A 20,014-nucleotide genomic window follows, 5' to 3' on the forward strand; every position below is an offset into this window, starting at 1 on the left:
ATGAAAGTAAAACAAAAATTGAAATTTGAAAATGAATTGGTGTTACAAATGCAATACAATTTTGGCATTTTTCGTCAAGAATATGAACAAAACTCTGGTCAACCTTTCTGTTTAAAAAAAATGTCTTTTTGGTACATGAAACATATGTTGGAGAGTGTTGCACCCAATCACGTGTTACGAATTGACATTTCAGCGTATAAGGTAAAAGCAAAATAAAATAAAATTTTATTTTGCTCTCATTTTAGTACAAATAATGATTTGTAGGATGTGTGTCATAAATACATAGATTTGAAACAATAATTTCCTTAGTTGTGTATATGCAGAGCAGCCTTGTTAGCATGTTGATTTTTTTTTTTAAATCAGTTTGTGCTCATGTGTGTAGCGAAACAACTGTCCGTTTTGGGTAAAATTAATGTTTTTTTTAATCGATAAAAAATAATTTCTGAAAACTTGTATGCCCCCATTTTTGGAAGGAAAAGGAAACAAAAGAGGAAATTCGCATTTCGTATCAATAAAATGTGAAGGAAATGAATTGTTTATTGTCAATAATAGTGCTTGAAAACACACATTAGGACGCGTTTCGTTTCTAGAAATGATTAAATATTTATTCAGTCGAATCGAACATTAAACGAACTAAAATCTATCAATCTGAATTCACCGTAAATATGGCTCAGTTCCGTATTTTTATACTTTCCTTTTTTTTCTATATTTTATAAATATATTTTTGTTTTCTCATTTATTTTGTTTCTTTTTAAATTTTTTAAATTTATTTCTTTTTTTACTTTTTCTTTATTTCTAGTTAATGTTTTTTTTTTCTTCATTATTAATTGCAAACATACTCCCTTTAATATAATATATTCTCGTTTTAATATTTAATTTCCTTTGTTTGTTTTTGTTTTTTTTTTAATATATAAATTTTATATTCTTACTTTCAAATAGGACTTAGAAAAACGGTTTCTATATAATTTTTCATTTTTATAAATTTTATTTATTTTTTCTCCATTTCATTTTCATTTTAATAATTTTTTTTTAAATTAACTACAAATATTTAGAACGCCCATCCATCGAGCCATGCGCAATAATACATTTAAATCAATAAGTAAATTTTTGCTTTCATTTTCATCTTTCGCTTTTCTTCATTATGTTTTGTATTTTCCATTTTTAAATTAATTTTAATTTTCCATGTTTATTTCCAAATTCAAAAAAATACTAACAAAAGACAAACAAGAAACAGTAAAACAAATTTTTATTGTGTTTATTTCATCAATAACTTATGGTTTATATTCAATTTTTTATTCTTTTCTTTTTATTTATTTGTGTTGGTTTTTTATTTTTATATTCTTCTTTGGATGTGCTTAATGTTTGATAGATACCATCATAATAGGTATGAAAATCCAATTTAAATATTTATTTTTTTCTTCATAAATACCAAAAGCCACTAGGATAATAATGTTTTTTTTGTTTTTAGATTTAAATTTTCCTTTTCTAATATTTTTTATTTTCTTTATGTATACAATGTTTGCTTAATACAAATACCATTTTTTTGTTTTTCTTCTTCTTCTTTAATTAATTTATTTTATTATTTATTATTATTATTATGCACATTATCTGATATTACAACCTGTTAAAAGTTTTTTTTTTCTTCAGCAAATTTATTTCTTAAATTTATTATCAATTTTGCATCGGTTTTTTTATCTTCTCTAATGTGTCGCTCTGCTATTAATAATTAGATTAAGGTTTTCATTTTTAAATTGAATTTGTTTTGATTTATTTCTTACTTCTTCTTCGTCTTTAGATAATTGTTTGTTTATATGCGAGAAATTGATTTCAATTTAACTTTTAGCTTCCAAAAATTATGCAAATATGGAACACTACTATAAACACCTACTAATAACCATACATTGCGTTAATCGGTTCCACTCAAAAGGAAACGCTGAAAGTCAGAAACAAATACTAAAAATTTATAAACTTTTTAAACTTTTTATTGTGCTCAGCCGCTCTTCAGAAACGGCAATAGTGACGCTCTACATTTATTCCGTCTGTTACATCTTTCGATTTGAGTTTGGTGATTTCGTTTGTGTCAAAACAGACGTTCTGCAATGAAGTTGATATTTATTGAATAAGTGTAGGTATTTCCCTTGTAACAAAGGTTGTTCTCACACCCAGTCAATCTTAATCAACATTCGTCAAGCTAAATATTCGCTGAATTGTATTCGTAACTTCGTCAAAATATTCATTAAATGTACTTACTCTTGACGTATTTGTCGATAACAGATGACTAGCTCAAAAAGTATAATGTCTGAAGAACTGTTATGAACAAAATCAATTAAGAATATTATCTTCATGGCACCTGAACCTTACGCATCCCGCTGGAATGACCCCGAATACTGATAAGTGCCGATTTTATACAATCATAATGAATGTACGAAAAGAACATATGAATTGATATAACTACTTTGATTTCTGCGCAGATTTTTGAAGAAGACGAATAGAAGTACTCCTAAAAGACTTTAGGGGTATCGAAATCAAAAGGCAAAATGAAACCAAAAGAAAAACCCCATTTTTAAAACCCAATAAAAAATCCTCTCGATATGCTTTCGTACTATTGCCTTGCAGCAAAATCTGTTTTACAAAGTTTTATAGTTGAGTTGAATATTTAAATTGTAGTTGATGCTCTTTACGGTAAACCATTTTGCGTTAGCAAAATGCTAAATTAATGCCACTATGTATGCGGCCCTGGAATTTAACCTACGTAATTTTCAATTAACTGACAATTTTTTTTAAATATATTTTAGTGCGTGATCGTTAAGAAAAGTATATGTTTTCTTGAAGCACGAGAATAGATTTTAATTTTATTTTTCATTTTTTTGTAAAAATTCATTTTTGTTTCACAACGTCTACTGACAACATAACTGACTATAGATTGAGATGTACGGTATTTTAGCCACTACTAATCGTAAACAATTCTTTTTCTTTATTGTTCATATTTAGAGTTACAAATGCTTAGTAGTCACTACAGTGAATTTCATAGTTTTTAAGATTTTCGTTTATAATTTAAATGATTTTACTCAACAACATGAGGCAAAATCCACCCTACCTCACGACTGGAAAAATAGTACATTTCGTGCGTCTTTCTAAATTCTTATTTATACACAATTTTGGCCCAAGCCTAGGATATGCATAACAATCCAATATATGTCAAAATATCAATTTAGAAAGGTTTACGAGAAATATTTTAGTCATGAAGCCTGACACAATCGGAAATGAGTTTTAACCCTACAGAGTAATGACGAATTTCCCTCCTGTTTTTGAGTAAAATAACTTACATTTCTATGGGACTTACGATGGAAATTGGATCTCACCTCTCGTCTACCCAGCACATTTTTGAAACTCGATTTCCATCACTTGTCCCACGGATGTATGTAATCTACGATTGATTAGTTTTGCATATTTATGTCTTAATTTACTTGTAATAGACTCTTCGATGATTTATCGACCATAACTTCTGGTCGGTTAGCTCAACGAGGTGATAATTTACCTGAGAAGAAAATTTATTGTTGTGGTTAAAATAGAGGAAAGATAAAAAACTTAAAGAAATTTTTGTCTTAAATTTGTTTTTTTTTTTCATTTCCGTTTTTAAATAAAAAACATTCCGAACAGAAAAGAGAAAAAAAGCTGAAGAGAAAAAAAATTCACAATTTTCTAAACAAAAATGGAATCGTTTAGAGAAAGCACAGACATAGAGCTAAAATAGTGTAGAGATTTTTAAGAGATAGAGATTCGCATATTATCATGAACAGAATTACAAAAGCGTTTATCATTAAATCAAGGAATAAAACAATGTTTGAAATGAATAAGTGACGATTTCCCTTTTTTTTAGTAAATTTGTAATTTTGCTTTGTTTTTAATCTTATTGTCATTATAAATGTATTGATACACAAATTTTAAGGGTGTACCGGTGCTATGTCATAGACAAATCTTGGCATACTGGCATTAATTACTAAAACACAAAAAGAGGGAAAAATAAAATTCTATGAAGTTCGAAAGCCCGGTACTCACGTTTCAAAAGACAATAGATTTTTTTCGAACATTTTAGACTTTTATTTTCACCAATTCATGTTTTCAAAATTTCTTGTTCTTGCTGTGTATGAATCACTCGATCGTTTATTTTTCAAACGGACGATCACATTTGCTCTTATTGCCGAATGGTGACCTCCGAAGACCGTTTTAAATCAGTAACGTAAAAAATATCGGCACAGATTGAGACTAGATTCACGGGTGTTTGCAATTGAAATGCTTGTACCTGAATGGGTGCCAGCTCCCAACCGATGCGTTTTTAATTGTCCTTTTCTTCCTTTCATTTTATTAAATAGAATGAGCGAGCCGCAAGCCCGTTGAGCAGATCATGTGCGTTCACAATGCCACAATGGCAAAATTGTTCGAAATTTTTTTAAATGAAATATTGCGAAGAAAAATGTATTAATCTGCACAGCACTGTGTGCCAACCAAAATGTCACGTACTGACTAACCACATTCTCCATACGGATTATCAGGTACGTTCATTGAACACCACAATATTCTTAATTTTTGTAACTACTGTTCAATAAAGCTTCCTGGTCGGTGGCAGTGTATTTTATTTTCTCTATCGCCTAATCATGCAAGGTAGGTGGATGTAAAATATATCCTATACCCAAAATGACCAAGAGTTTTTTTTTGCGGAAATAGTGTCCTTTGTTAGCTTCGAAATAATTTGAACTATTGAATTGACTCAGTTGAATTTATCGGAAGCTGTTTCAATTTCGGTAGTAACGAAACTGTTAAATTGCAATTTGTAAAGCTTATTTTGGGTTGCCGGTAAATGTTTCTTGAAAAATGATTTTTCGAGTTACCATTCCTCACTAACTGATGTCGTGTAAAGTCGTTTAAGATATTTTCCTCAGCTTTTGATTTTTTTAATGTTTCAACTTCCTGAAAAATCCAATATTTCTGAATTCAAGTATAGTTTCTAAAGCTGGTAAGGGTTGCAGGATGTTCCGTTACAAAATTATCAAAATGTGGAAAAACGACGAAAAAGTCTCAGTGCTACAATGTTTGTTGATTTTTAATTTACGTTCATTTCAATTTCATATTCATGGGAACATATGCGAGTTTCTCTTGAGTATTTCTTTTTTCTTTCGGTTGTCGTTGTTGATCATTTATTATCTTTCATTTCTCTTGAGAAAATTGGTTTCTTATCGTTTCAAAACAAAATTCTGACATTTTTTGTGTTGTTTTAAATTTCCCGCTAGAAAACATTCGATCTACGAAATGGCATCGATCTGTCTAATATCTTTGGCAGTAAATTTAATTTAATTTGGCAGTTAATTGTGGCAGTAAATACGTGAGAAAGTTCAAGGATGGTAATTACCGATTAATTTTGTCATGACACCAGTTATTTTATTTTATTTTACCAATAATGGTACCCCTGTCGACGTTATTTATAATATTGGTAAAAGGAAAATTATGTCTTGATAGACCAAAGACCCGCCACAAAAATATATTTCGACTGTCGCTTCAGAATCGTCGCTTCAACAGTCAATTAGACAGGTACGCCCCTGGTAGACCAGAAAAAAATAGTTTCCCGAATATAGTTTCCCGTAAAACTACAGGGACTACATGTGTCCTCATTGTCCGATAGACCAGTTGCATGGGGAATACTCTGTCTCCGTGTCCTCATCACTTAATGACAGAGTTTGAGGGCACCGCTCAATTTTGATAAAAAATTTGGTGACGCTTTTTCAAAGCCAGAGCAGAAGTCTTTTCCATCATATTTACGAAATAGTTTGATGAAATGTAACGGGTTATTGGGACAGGTTATGAGATTTATATTTTCAGCGGATTATTTTACGATGAAAATTTACTGACTGACAGAATTTACTGCGAAAAGATTGAAAATGCTGTAAAAAAATGAATTTAGTGCCAAAGCCGTTTTATTAATGGATCAGACATTTCGTTCGTCAAATACTCAAAAAAGGAATAAAATGGACCACAAAGAAGTGTGAAAATATACAAAGTAAAAAAAAACGGAACACATGGCGCTAATCAATCCTCTAAATCAACGAAAATTTGCATTTCAAGCAAGGTAAAACATTTTTTAAGAAAACAATTTATCGCATAGAAACTGGCAAAAATTCTAGTTATATTCATTACATTGAGATTGTTTTTGTTTGTTTTGTTTTCAAAGACAAACCAAAATTATTATTCGCATTGTTTCGAGGACAATCCAGACAAAAAAAGAAATGAAAATTGAAGGAATAATAAAAAAACGATTAAAACACAAACAGAAATGAACAGAAAAGAAAATATTTTATTTGAAATTTGAAAAAGGTTGCATTTCAAAGTTAAAAATAAAACTAAAACAAAAAACAATGAATGGCAAAATAATCTTTTTTTAAATTTGATTTTTGTTTATCATTATATACAAAGTTATGCCTAGCATAAACCCTAAAATTTACGTTTTTTTTATGATAAAAAATCTGTTTTATATTCTTTCTTTCCTTTCTTTTCTTTATTTACAGGTTTGATTTTTAAATATTTTTTTTTTATTTCTATAATTTTTTTTGTTTAATTTATTGATTTGTTTTTGTTGTTGTTAATAGGTATTGTTTTTAAAGCTTAATTGTCTCTTATCCATCTTCGTCTTATTTAAAAAAAGAAATAATAATAATGAAATTCTCTTTAAATTCTCATCTCTATAAGAACAATAATTTTAATTGATGTGTGTGTGTTGGTTGGTTTCTTTTTGTATTAGTTGGTTTTATTCAATTTTTTTGTTTTAATTTTCTTTTTTTCTTTTAAATTTAAATTTAAGAGAGTAAAATATAAAACGGAAAAAATAAAGTACGAAATTTACTAGAGCTGATACCATTTCTTATCCTTGTATTTTAGCATCAGATTATGCGCCGTTCCACTAAACTCTTGAGCTTGATTATGCATACGTTCGGTACGTTCTTCCAATTGACTCAATTTATCGCCACGCTCCATGGCCAGTTGATGGGCACGGCTAATTTCCGATGTGGCCGAACTGGCACGCTGGCCGAGCTCCTGTAGATTTGGACCGGGTATATGTTTGGCGACTCCGCGATTCGGTTTGCCACTAGTTTCGCCAACTACATTTCGATAAAGGATTTATCATTAGTTTGGGACCAGTTTTACTGGAGAAAAATCAAAACATTCATCCGCCACGTACATAATTCTTCACGGTCTAGATTTCGAGATCCGCCACCAAACAATCCTTTGAAGAAACTTTCTTTCGGCGGTTCAGGCATTTCGTGCGGAATAAATAACTCGCCAATCATTTCGTTTATAAAATTGCTGGAAGAAATTAAATCAAAGTAAAGACAACGAAAAAACAAACAAACAAATTATAAATGACGGATAATCGCACCCATGGGCTGTGTATTGCTGAAACTGTATTACATGTATCGTATAATTCTCGGAACAGATCAGCTCAGGTCTAAATTCAGTAATCAGATTTTTAGATCAAACCAGATTTCAAATATCTCTGCACAGGTTTCAGATTGATCTGACCTGTTCCGAGTCTAAATTATCACTTATTTAGTGTCAACATTCAAATTCGACAAAACGGAAGACTTGTGAGAAATATCAACGTTTTTTGTGAACTGATTCACAAAATATAGCTTTTATGGAGCGCTTTGCGTTGCCGTTAACGTCTTGTACACTTGATGATTTTATTTGCAGGTAACCCCAACCCCAACCCTAGCGCCTTAACGTGACTTTTGGGCCTAAACTTTAATATTTTGTCTATCTACAGAGGCCTAGACGAAAGGTCATAGAAACTTCAAACTTGGCGGTATGCCAAAGGAAAAGTTCGGAAGAACGTGCGAATTTTTATGAAATTTTCATGTGGTATTTGACGTATGAATTTTTATCGCTTGTGTCTTGTGCAGAGAAATGACAACAGGGCGGCTGTGCTGGCCACACAGATAGAATAAATGTGTCGATTGACGTTTAACTATATGAATTTACATTACACTTTGACGTATTAGCAGTGGCGGATTAACGTTTCTAGCGCCCCTGGCAAATAAAAATCTAGCGCCAATTTTGTTTTGTTTTCGGGTGCTGTTTATAAAATTCCTGTTTTGTTAGACATTTTTGTCGCATGAGTGAGAGGAGGTAGTACGGACAAGCGTTACTGAATCTTCACTTGTTACTGAATTGTTGTCGAAACCGTGGTTCGAATTATCTTAGTAAAATATGTTTGAAGCAAGTCGGAAAATCAACATTGTGTAAACAACAAAAAAGAGACTTATTTAGTTACTATTAATCAATCTTAAATTTAAAAAAAAATGAGTTTCAAGCTTCTCAAAAGTATTGATTTTTCAACTTGCTTCAAAAAACTCTAATTTTACCAAATTTCGGGTCACTGTAAAGATTTTAAATCGAACAAAGGTAAATTTTTTTCCTGATTCACAAGACAATTTAAGGTCACATGTTTTTTACAGCTCACTTTGAATTTCACAATGATCATGCAAAACGAAATTCAGAAAGCTTTGCGAGTTTCGTAAACCGTTGACACAAATTTTTAAACTTTTTTCATACCTTTATCGGACTCGTAATAGTTTAAAGTATTTTTTAAATTTCAAGCGCGGAAAAAAAATCGAAATTCGCTTTTTGGTGACCTTCAATACAAAATCTACTTTCAAAAACTCGTAAATTTCCACCTGAATTTGCAGGACAAGCTTAGCTTATATTACCTCAAAATAAAAATCTGATGGGTGGTAATAACACTCCTAATAAAGTGTTGTTACAAAATATTAGGGTATGTGTTCATGATAAAAAAATCGAGGCTTTTGTTGAAATTTTTTTGTATTTTTATGTTTTAGTCAAAACACCTTTGAAGTGAATTTTTTTGGGCTCAAGTTTTGCGCCAGGCTTTTTAGAACCCTACTTCGTCAATATTACTTGAGAGTATAGGAATACGAAATATACAACATAAAATTGAGACTTGGAAATATTTGTAAAAATTTAGGTGACATACTGGCGGTAAAAAGTTTAAATGTCATTGGAAGAATGGACAAAATATTAAAATATTGACAACGAAATCATTCTAGAGCGATCTAAATTTGGCGCGATATTTTCGATTTAGCACATAATTTTTTCCAGCGCCCCTATTTTTCCAGCGCCCAGGACAAAGTCCCGAATTGCCCATGGGATAATCCGCCACTGCGTATTAGTTGCATGGCGGTTAAACGTCATACGACCATCGATAGGGTAGAACGTTTGTGCGGAAAGAATGTAAGAATGTATGTGTACCGTAACTTACGTTCTGAGAAAGCGCGCGAAAGAAAGCCATACAAACATTTCAAAATCTTATTGTCCCCTTCCCTTTTACATGTCCCTTTTAAATGTCCATTTTAATGTCTCTTCGCTTTGTTTTGTTTTCCGAATTTTCGTTCTTCGTGTGTACCAATCTTCCCTATATTATATCGATGCATACGACATATTTATTCTACCTGTTGTGTCAATGCAGAAGAAAAGGTCACTTTTTACGCGTAAAAAGATTTTTGAGAAGAAAATATTTAAAATTTTTGAAATTATAGGAATCCCGAGCGAACCACTAGTTATAAATAAAAGAAAGGTCAAAATTCCAGAAATCTCTTTAAAGTTAAAAACGAGGGCAGCACAATATCAACAATTCGAGCTATATCCAAAGAGTTGCATGGTTTTTTCTCGATCCTGGTTTTAGTCAGTGAAAGCAGGGGTGTGCGCTATTAACCAAACGATATCAACACTGGCGATGACCATCAATGATAATTTTCAAAATCTCCCATGCCGAATTTGTGTACAAAAACAATGCTAAATCTAATGACTTGAAAATTTCATGCACCATCTGGTACCATATTTATATGGACAAGTATATCGCTGCGAGTGGTAGAATTTCTCTTAATAATTTCAATAAACACTTACCAAAACTCTGCACAAACAGTAAATTTCTGTATCTCAGCTGGTGTAGCTAAATATAAACCATGACCTCGATTGCTAAAGCAAAACGTTTTGGAAATTCTAGAAAAAAGTTCAAATTTAATATAGTTTTTGACACAAAGTTAATCTGGAATTTTTTTTATTTTTTTTAATGAAAAAATCAAGAAAAACAGATTTTTTTGTCGTTTTTTTTAAATAAAATTTCATTGTGCAATTAATTTATGAAAAAAGGACTCATGCGAAGTTGAATAAAACCAAAATGAAGGAAAAAGTTTCTGGTAACAAAAAAACCATAAATGTTAAGAAAACAAACAATAAATTTCCATCAGAAATAAATTACAAAATACGCAGGCATGCGTTTCGTGTTCACCATTGAGAAAATTCGGAAAAACAATCGTTTGGTGCAGGGAAGCACATTTAATAGAATTTTTTTACTTGTAATTTTTTTTTTCTTAATTAGATTTTTCGTTTAGGTTTTTCTTTTAATTTTTATTGTTTTTGTTAACTTAAAATTATTTCGAAAATAATTATGGTTTCAGGTTTTTTGTCACAAATGAAATATAAAAATGAATTTTATCAATGCATCACTACTCGTCTATGATTGTTCAATGAATGAGCTGAGCAATTTATTTTTGGTTTTTATCCGTTTTGCTGACAGAGAGGATATGGTTGTTCTGATTGCTTTTTTTAACTAGTAAATTGAAATACAATCGGCAACAAATTGATTAAACATTACGAGTAGATGAGTTCAGTATTCAACAGTAAAATTAAAAACAAAGAAAAAAACATTTAAATATAAAAATTGGGCGCAATTCTGAGTGGAGGGTAAAACACTTCGGTCAAAAATTCCAACATTTAATTCAAACTGACTACAGTCTTTTTCCAACAAGATTTTTATTATTCGGTTAAAATGGAAAAACATAAAAAAAAATTAGTAAAAACAAATACATTTTCTTGATTCGATATTTTACTTTGGTTAAAAATATTTTTTTTTGGATTTTGTTTTGTTAACGGCCACAACTTACTGATTAGTATCCTCGTGCACAATTAGTTGCTGACCCCAAATAGATAGCATTGGATCTACAATTCCTTGCTTACATTTTGTCTGAAAGCTGTTACAACAATTTTTTAACATAAAGACATTTTTGGGATTCAATAATGTGGGGGTGGGAAATAAAGGAAAATAACTGGAGGAATCCATGGGAATCCATCGAAATTTGTCAACCAGATGTTAGTTAAAGTATTTCAGCAAAAATTATATTATTTTTGGTGGATAAACAAGTCAGTTTATGCTTATTCGAATGGTAACAATGTTCTGTACATTACTTCTGAACGAATGTTTCGTCTCGAATTCTTCTAATAAACCCGGCCACTAATACACCATACAAATAAAGACGTAAAAGTTATTGTAAATTACATTACGAATTGCACGCGGTGTTCATTCTATTTCTAAAAAAAAAAGTTAAGGGAACCAGTACATAAAGGCTTTGATTCTGTCATTGCAATTGTTTTGACACATCCCACCGAAGACTACAGTCACTTTCAATGAAAGTCTGATCGCTCGCTTGTAACATATATTTACCACCAAGAGTTAAAACAAAAATTAGACCAAACAGAAAATATGTTCTCTAGAAGGCAGCACAACTCGCTTTCAGATGTGTAAATCTTTACGGATTAAATTACGAGAAATAGTTTTCCAGATGCATTCTTCTAGACGGAATCAGTGCTTATTTTTAGTAATTTTAATTCTGAAAACTCCGAAAAACAATCTGAAAAAATTCTGATTTTTTTTTCGGAAATTGAAATTGAAATTCCCAAAAGTCCTGCTTGTGAACACATTAAGTGTGAGTCAAAGTTCTTCGTTGAAACAAGTCAGAGAGAAACCACACAATGTAAATGGGGACTATGAAATTGTAGATGTTTAATAACATACTTAACGAGAGTTTCAGTTGGTATGATTTGCCTTTATAAAAAAAAAACAACGAAATTATTCAACAAAAAATAATTTATAAAACCAAAATGGAAATTCGTTGGGCATGAATTTATATTCTGTCTGTGCCAGTGTGATATACCTTTTTTTTAGAAAAATTAATTGAATATTGCGATCAAACTACGTTTTATTGAAACACTTTCAATATTTGCATTAAAATTGCTATATTTTTTTAATAAATGAATTTTATGGACGTAACTTCCTCTTCCTGTTTTATTTTTATTTTTTTGTTGTACTTCATTTTTCGTTTGATAGCACAACCGTACAGACAGTTATTGCATTATGCTAGTTTCCCCAAGCAATCACTGTTTGTTGTTGTTTTTTTTGTTTTTGTTTAGAATGATAAAGTTAGTGTCGGCCAACAATAATGAAAGCAAGGAAAATATATTTACCGGTCGGTACATACATATAATAAAATCGGTAAACAACATTTTTGGCTTTATTTGCCAGTGTCTGACGCTTTGGAAAAGTTGAAAATTTGAAAATTAATTTCAATTTCTACATTAGGTTGCCGAACAAACAAGTGTTATGTAAGTGCACTAAGTGAAACAAATGGCAAAAGATTCCGAAAGAAATGCTTGTTGAAATTTTTAGCATCTGTTTGTATATGATGATGATGATGATGATGATGCTGGCATCTCGGTGCCCTATCTGCTCTAACAATAACTAAGAAGCTTTTGCCATCGCACAGATGCCTTTTCCTGTGCGAATAAATGTTAAGTAATTAAGATTTGTTTCTATTTTGACGATGTCGCGTTTAACCTAAATTAATTGCAATGTAATTAATTTGTGCATATCATGGTAAATGGGAAAACTTTTACGTCTTTTTTGTGTTTGTTGACTGAATTATGCTTTTGTGTTTTAACTGCAAAATGTCTCGCATTTATTTAGCGTAAAGACATTTAGCGTAATATGAAAATGTTTTATAAAATGTATGTAAGTAAAAAAGAAACGAAAAACAAACACAAAAAACGAAACAAAGCAATTTCGTCATTGTAAGCATCATTGTTAATATTCGTATATGAATTTACTATGTATGTTTAATGTATACTTGTACAAGCGGAGCGGTTATTTGATGAATGTTTTAAAATTAATTTGAATGATCATGTTGATTTTTCCTTAATTTATTTCGGTTTTTTTAAGTTAATTTTCTTTTTTTTTGCTTTTTTTGCGATACAAAAAATAAATTACATCTAAAAATGAAAGTATTTGTCAGGAATACTTTATTTTTGGTGCAGTATATACTAATCTTTCATTATATACGTTATTTGATTACGCACAGAGTGTTTGAATATTTTGTTTTTCAATTCAATCGATTTTATATTTTTTGCCTCGATTAGGCGATAAAGTTTTCGTTGAAACGAAGTAAAAAGCAGATGGATTTTTTCTAACATCAATTTATACATGCATTGGTTCCCGAGATGTTCAGACTCACTTTTTATATAAACTTTTGGTACAGGGCCTATTTTCGAGAAATAAATTTCGTTAAATTTTTCAAGAAATTCGAGTAATTGTAAAGCCAAAGTAAAGTTTGACAATTGAAATTTGTCATTATTCTCTATTTCTTAAAGGATATTTGCCCAATCTAATCATGCAAGTCGGTGAACCTGCTTCGGTCTGTCTGTCTGTATTTGTTTTTTTTTTTATCTCCGCAGCTTACGATTTCAAGGGCTTGTGATGAGGCATGAGTAACTGTAGATTTGAGATTGATTTTTTACGTGCCTGCCAAAGGGCAAATGAGAATAAAAAATCCTTTTGCACTCAAAGAAAAACCGTTGTCAAGAGAATCACCAAAAATCAAGAAAAATTAGGGAAACTTAAAGAAAATCCCTAAAAATCCCGTAAGAATTCGAAGAAAATTCTTAGAAGTTCACCCACAATACACGGTTATCGACGACTCGCGACATACGATTGACTAACCAAAAATATATTAAGTTAATATTTTCATCTTGGGACCAATTACTATCCACTTCCACACATATTCATCCGGAAAAGAATCTGTCCGATTTAGTTTTTTTTTTTAAAGGAATCAATCGCGACCGTCGAATTGAAATTACTTCAACCACTCTGTGAATAGGCGTTTACGTCAAACACGTTCAAGTTTTAATAATACCAATTATAATACGGAACAGATTTGAATGAGAAGTTTTAAGAACAAAACACATTTCCAATTATATTTAAAACAAAAAAATATGTTACTGAGTCAAAGATCGTGATATTAAAATAACAAAGATAAAAAATTGTCATAAATTTTTAGCTCTACTTAGAGGAATAAATCATACTTTGTGCAACACAATTACGATAATCAACACTATTTAAATTGGTTAATATAAATCTACAACAGTTTTTCAATTGTGTATCTAAGTTCATTTTCGGTTTTTTTATTTTTCTATTTTTTCTATTTAAATTCAATAAATAATGTCATTGGTTCAATCAGTATGTTTTGATCTGACTGTAATTGCTGTTATTTATTTTTCGAATCGTAAATATGGCATGTAACGTTCGATAACGACACACAGCTGTATATGTATATAAGGGGGCAGGGAAACAAAATAAATTTAGTCGAACTTATGGAAATTTGAATAATATTTCCATTATCGATGTGGCACGTTCGTTTCTCCAGACGTGCAAAACGGGAATGACATTATTAAAGAAATATTGCTGCACTTTTCTACTTCAACTTGAAACGGAAGTCTAGATGAAGTACCGATACGGTTGATCAGCTGTACTATGGACAGTTTAACAAAAAAAAAAATTTTTGTTGAAAATCGTTGTAAAAAAACCAGACAAAGTAAAATCTGGACAAAATGAAAATCCTGATACCGGAGAAGCACGGCAAACATATCCACGTTCAGTTGTACTTGTTTATTGGGTTTTGGTTCATCCACGGTTCGGTTCGTCCTGGATTTTGTTCGTGCCGATTGCATGGACTTTTAATCTTTTTTATATAAAAGAGCCCCCTCCCCCGGAATTATCAATGATTTTCAATATTCCTGTGGTCAAAATTCACGTGGAGCGTTCGGAAATAGTTACTACACGGTGAGAGAAAGCACGACATTTCACGACACAACATTCTTCTTATTTTCTAGACGACTGGTGCTCTTGTTTGGATGAAGAGTTTTGTCTGCTATTAACATGTATTATAACTTAAAATGCTCAACATTAAACACAACAGATATTAGTTCTGATACAGTTAGAAGGCTCGTTGAGGAGGATCAGCTATTTACGTTTTTATACTGTTGAAAGGCACTAATTAGTTAAATTAAAAAGATTTCATTCCTTTTTAGAGTGTGGTAAAATATTGTGTGAGGTGTTAATGTATAATACATGAAAATGTGTCGAATATATGGTGATGGAGGTGGCGGTTAATAGTGTCCATAGATTGATATACAAAGTATAACAGTAGTGTGGTGTGATCTGTTCAATTTTTTTTTCTTTTCTTTAATATTGATCTGTTTTAAAACTAAAAAAAACTGTTAAAGTTGACGTTTTTGCACTGATATTCGAAAGAAATTTAATCAAATGGCCATCCACAGCAAAAGCACTATGAGCCTCTTGCAGATCAGTGAAAAAATTTCAATTCAAAAATTTATTGAAAAAAAAAATTGAAAAATTTATTTTTAAAACCACAAAATGAAAATCAATCAAAGCAAGTACCTCAAATCAGCAAGCGGTAAGAAGTCGTCATCCATCAGCGGTCGCAAACTCGGTAAACTGTAGCCTAATAGGTGACCAGTTGAAATGTAACAAATAAGACAAACGCTATCTGAAAGTGGACAATGTTTGTGATATATATCTTTCATGAAAAATGTTTGCTTCTTTTTCACAATCGTACCCTTTAAACTAATAATCTCAGCCTTTACAACATAGTCCGTATCGGCAATTTGTTGTCGGTACACACAATTTTGACTAGGCAACGCTACAACTCGAGCTTGCTTTTCACTCGTTATTGCGATGAATTGACGGTCGCTGAACGAATCTGTGCTGCCACTAGCTCCGCTTAAAGTAGGACTCATACGGTTCGTATTTTTAGTCGGAGTGCCTAAACGAAGAACAATTATATAAACATGCAGCCATAGGAGAAACAGTTTTAGCGATCCAAAATTTACCACCACGATTTTCATCTTTCCACGCTTCATACGAATATGGAATAAGGGCACCATTACAATCGAGAAAGGACATTGACAAAATGGAACCCTTCAGACGAAATATTGGTCCACCTGATAGGTAATGCGAAACAAAGAAAAGGCAAACATAATCTCATCTGCTGCATTAAATGTTATAAAATAATTTGTGTACCTAATATCGACACAACGACCGGTTGAGCTTTTCGTAAATCAGCATCCGGCAAGGTAATCGACACTGTTAATACTGAGCCTAAACTTGTTCCCACCCATAATGTTGGTAGCAAAGTCGTCGGATCTTTACGTGAAGACGTATCGAATTAATTAGGTTTCCATTTTACCGCACACCACACACCATACAATTGCAAATCGTAAAGTATATGTCACAACTTACCGCTCTTTTTCGTGTAACTATCAGCGAATGCTAGACAAGTCACTGATTCAGACGAGATATTCTCTAGACTAGACATCGACGATGATCGTGAACGAGAAAACGAACTATCCAACTTATCTACTCGGCCAGTGGTGCGAAGGTTATTATAAAAAAGAAATCAATTCAAATTAGACATCATAAATAATAAATGGAAGATAAAATAAAGAACTGTTCATAGCTAGGGTGGGGTTCTAATTAGAAAATATTTGTTATATATCGTTTCTTTTTGAAATATTTTATACAATAGAAAGTAGCAAATTTATTGATTTTTTTCTCCATCCATTTTTTGTGTGATAGCGAAAAACATCATTAGCTATAACAAATTACCATTTACCATCGCTTTATCTATCACTTTTTCTCTGTGCTGTGTTGAGAAACGTTTTACATTTATTAATGATGTTATTTCGTCGATTAATCAATAAATTTACTAAGCAACACAAATCTCAGAAAAATGAGGTTGTTCCTTTAGCATGTATGCGAAACAACAACAAAAAACCTCATTTTCTGATTATAACAAAATTGAAATTAAGAAACATGCTAGCAAAAGTAGTTAAATTGAAATTAAGTTTTCTTTTCGGTTACTTTGACTTTTAGTAATTTAGTTATTTACATAACTAGGAATACAAAAAAAAGCTGAAAATTTCGAATTTACAGGTGGATTCGAGGCGATGTAGAGGTCAATGATCACGAGTAAGCTTTTCAATATTACTGAATGTGTACACAATGTGATAAATACTTTACAGCCCTAGGGTTGTAAAACATATAAATGAAAATCCATTATGCCACCGTAAGAGTTGAGTAAAAAAAGTAACCAACATGGAATGGAACGTAATTTCAATTTAATTTATTTTTAATTTAAGGTGAACAGAGTTAGTCATATTTTGTTAGGTTTTTTTTATTTGAAACCAAAAAGAATTGTTTATTTCTTCATTTATTTCAATTACTTTGCGAGAGAAGTTATTTAAAGTTTTTTTTTTCTTTTGAATCAAAAAGGATAGAATTGTTTGTGAAGGAATTATTTAAAAATTCAAAATCAAATTTAGAAGAAAAACTGAATTTGAATATAAAATAAAAATTAAAAGGAAAAACCAAAATAAAAGTAAATTTGACTGAAAAATTTATTGTTTTTGAAAAGAAACTTTAAATAATCGAGGGTTTAAGAGGAATATTAATATTTATTTTGAAGATAAAAACAACTTTCAACGTCTACAAACTAGATAGACAAATTTTTACTAAAAGAAAATCAAATTATAAAAATATTTCAATCAACTATTCTAGCCGCTAATTCTACAAATTTTTTTTATCATGCATCAAACGTGTGTTCTGAAGGTTCATTGCTTTTTCTGAGTATTAAGTATTCTGTATATTATATCCCAAGCGACACCTGAATCTGTGATATTTTTTCGTTAGTATAAGAAATTTTGCGATCGTTACGTTTTCGGTGCGGTTTATTAAAATTTACCGGCAACTCACCGGGAAATGACTGTCGTAAACAACTATGTACACGAAGAAATTTTCTGTACGACCATATCCTTCCTGGAAAATTATATTCTTCAATATGTTGTGAACATTCATTCACCGAGAGACAAATCCAAGTTCATATTGAGACAGGGTTTCTTATAATAATAAAATGTAATTTAGATGCTCAGCTTTTTGGGTTTCTTATTAGCGAACAGAAATTCTAAAGAATTCCCGTCAACAAATTTTAAGGATAAAAAACATTAATTTCGATGAAAAAAGCCAGATAAAAAGCGAGCTGAATATTTTTCATTCTTAGTATTGTTAACGGAAACCCCATATGACAATTCATTAAAAAAGGGTTTCAAGTGCGCAAAAGAAACCGAGACACTATCACATGCCATTTAATATGGCAATACAAAGCCAATATATTGTAGCATTGCTTATGTAACATTCTGGCTGACGAAGCATTTGATAACGATTACAAGCAATTCCTACAATCAATCCTTCAGTTATCAAATTTTTCATATTGTTTCGATCGTTGACCACAGTCCGGAAAAATTGATTATTTAATAACGTAGACACATCTAACCACTAAAAACAAAACCGAATCGAAACTAAACGTAATGGTTTTACTCCGGGTAATTAAGGGACGACCGGCATAAATTAATGTCTGCTTTTACATTGTCGACATGTACCTACTACATGCAGCATATGTTACGTACATACATTTATTTGGAACAACATAAACGCATTCGCATGAAACGAGAGATTTTCCTTTTCTCAGTGAATTTTAATGTGTGGGAAATTTTGACTGGACGCTCACCATTTTGCCGAACACTTAAAAAACACTCGATGCTAGACGGTGTGTATACGTGTAACCATACAGATAAAAAATATGTTTTTTAGGCATACAAATTACTTGCCGAAATTTAACTGGAAAAATGTTAAAATCACAATTCGTTTCATTCCTCTATTCTCTAAACGATTTTTCTTTTTATTATTTTTGCGCGACCGTTGGTATACGTGAAACATTTACGGGTAACTACGTGTAATTTTCTTTCATTTTTGTGTGTTTTATTTATTGTGTTTTATGTTTTTAGCTGTGTGTTGGTGGATGCTAACGAAAAATCAAAATTAAAGTAGACAAACACCGTGCAAACGTGACAAACTATTAAAACACAAAAAGAACAATTAAGCTAGAACGGAACAAGATTTCAACATTTAATCAAAAGCCAGTTAAGAAATCAAAAAACAATTTTTTTTTTTGTTTTGATTTACAAAACTGTGTCTTTGTTAGTTTGATTGAAAGAGTACAGGATAACAAAAGTAACGCATGCAGAAACAAGGAAGAAAAAACATTAATTTAAAATTAACAAATTTGTTTTTTTGCTTTTTAAGTTTTCTTTTTTCATTAAAGTAAAAGTAATAAAGGCGCTAAAAATCAAAAATATTTTTTGATATTTTTGACTTTTTTTTAATATTTATAATATAATACACAGAGAGGAGAGAGGAACATCAAGAAGAGCAACACAGTGTTTTCGTATTATTATTATTTTTATCTCGAACAATTTCTTTTCGTTTTTAATATTTTTTAATTTAAAAAAATTTATTGTGTCGTGTAAAATTTAAAATATTTTTTTTTCGTTAAATTATTTTGTTTTTAATTTAAAAACGGTTATTTAAGTAAAATAAAAGTTTTAGATAGTACCACATCACAGGTTTGATTTTGATTTATTAAACTACAACATAAAAACTAAACATGAAAAATATATATCGATAAAAATGATATTTGTAATAGTAATGATTGCTAACTAAATATAATAATACTGAAGGAAAATACAATGGAAAGAAATGTTTTACTTTTTCTCAAATTTTGTTGTTGTTGGTAAATAAAAATGAGTAAAATTACATTGGTAGATTTGTAGTGAACAAAAAGTGTCGATTTATTACGAGTAAATAGGCTTTGAGGTTCATTGCTAACGAATAATAAAAAATGTTTTTTTTTTTTTCAAGTAAGTTAAA

General features: G+C 30.7%; 1 protein-coding gene across 7 annotated transcripts in view; it reads right to left on the reverse strand.

The window, feature by feature from the left end:
* Window positions 1-1,032: 1,032 nt before the first annotated feature.
* The window catches only part of LOC119067288 (syntaxin-binding protein 5), a 225,354-nt gene continuing 206,372 nt past the window's right edge, over window positions 1,033-20,014 (reverse strand). For 3 of the 7 annotated variants that reach the window (XM_037170179.1, XM_037170177.1, XM_037170174.1), the window contains 9 exons: window positions 16,493-16,609; window positions 16,274-16,396; window positions 16,084-16,194; window positions 15,810-16,016; window positions 15,632-15,740; window positions 11,010-11,096; window positions 9,970-10,065; window positions 7,229-7,353; window positions 6,892-7,148 (listed from right to left, as the gene is read on the reverse strand). In XM_037170179.1, coding sequence (XP_037026074.1) covers window positions 6,892-7,148; window positions 7,229-7,353; window positions 9,970-10,065; window positions 11,010-11,096; window positions 15,632-15,740; window positions 15,810-16,016; window positions 16,084-16,194; window positions 16,274-16,396; window positions 16,493-16,609 — 1,232 coding nt within the window. Of the gene's footprint in view, window positions 3,539-6,697; window positions 7,149-7,228; window positions 7,354-9,969; window positions 10,066-11,009; window positions 11,097-15,631; window positions 15,741-15,809; window positions 16,017-16,083; window positions 16,195-16,273; window positions 16,397-16,492; window positions 16,619-20,014 lie in introns of those variants that run through there. The other 4 variants (XM_037170175.1, XM_037170173.1, XM_037170172.1 and 1 more) reach the window with 4 other exon arrangements.

The sequence above is a fragment of the Bradysia coprophila genome, assembly GCF_014529535.1.
Source record: "Bradysia coprophila strain Holo2 chromosome X unlocalized genomic scaffold, BU_Bcop_v1 contig_12, whole genome shotgun sequence".
NCBI classification, from domain to species: Eukaryota; Metazoa; Arthropoda; class Insecta; order Diptera; family Sciaridae; genus Bradysia; species Bradysia coprophila.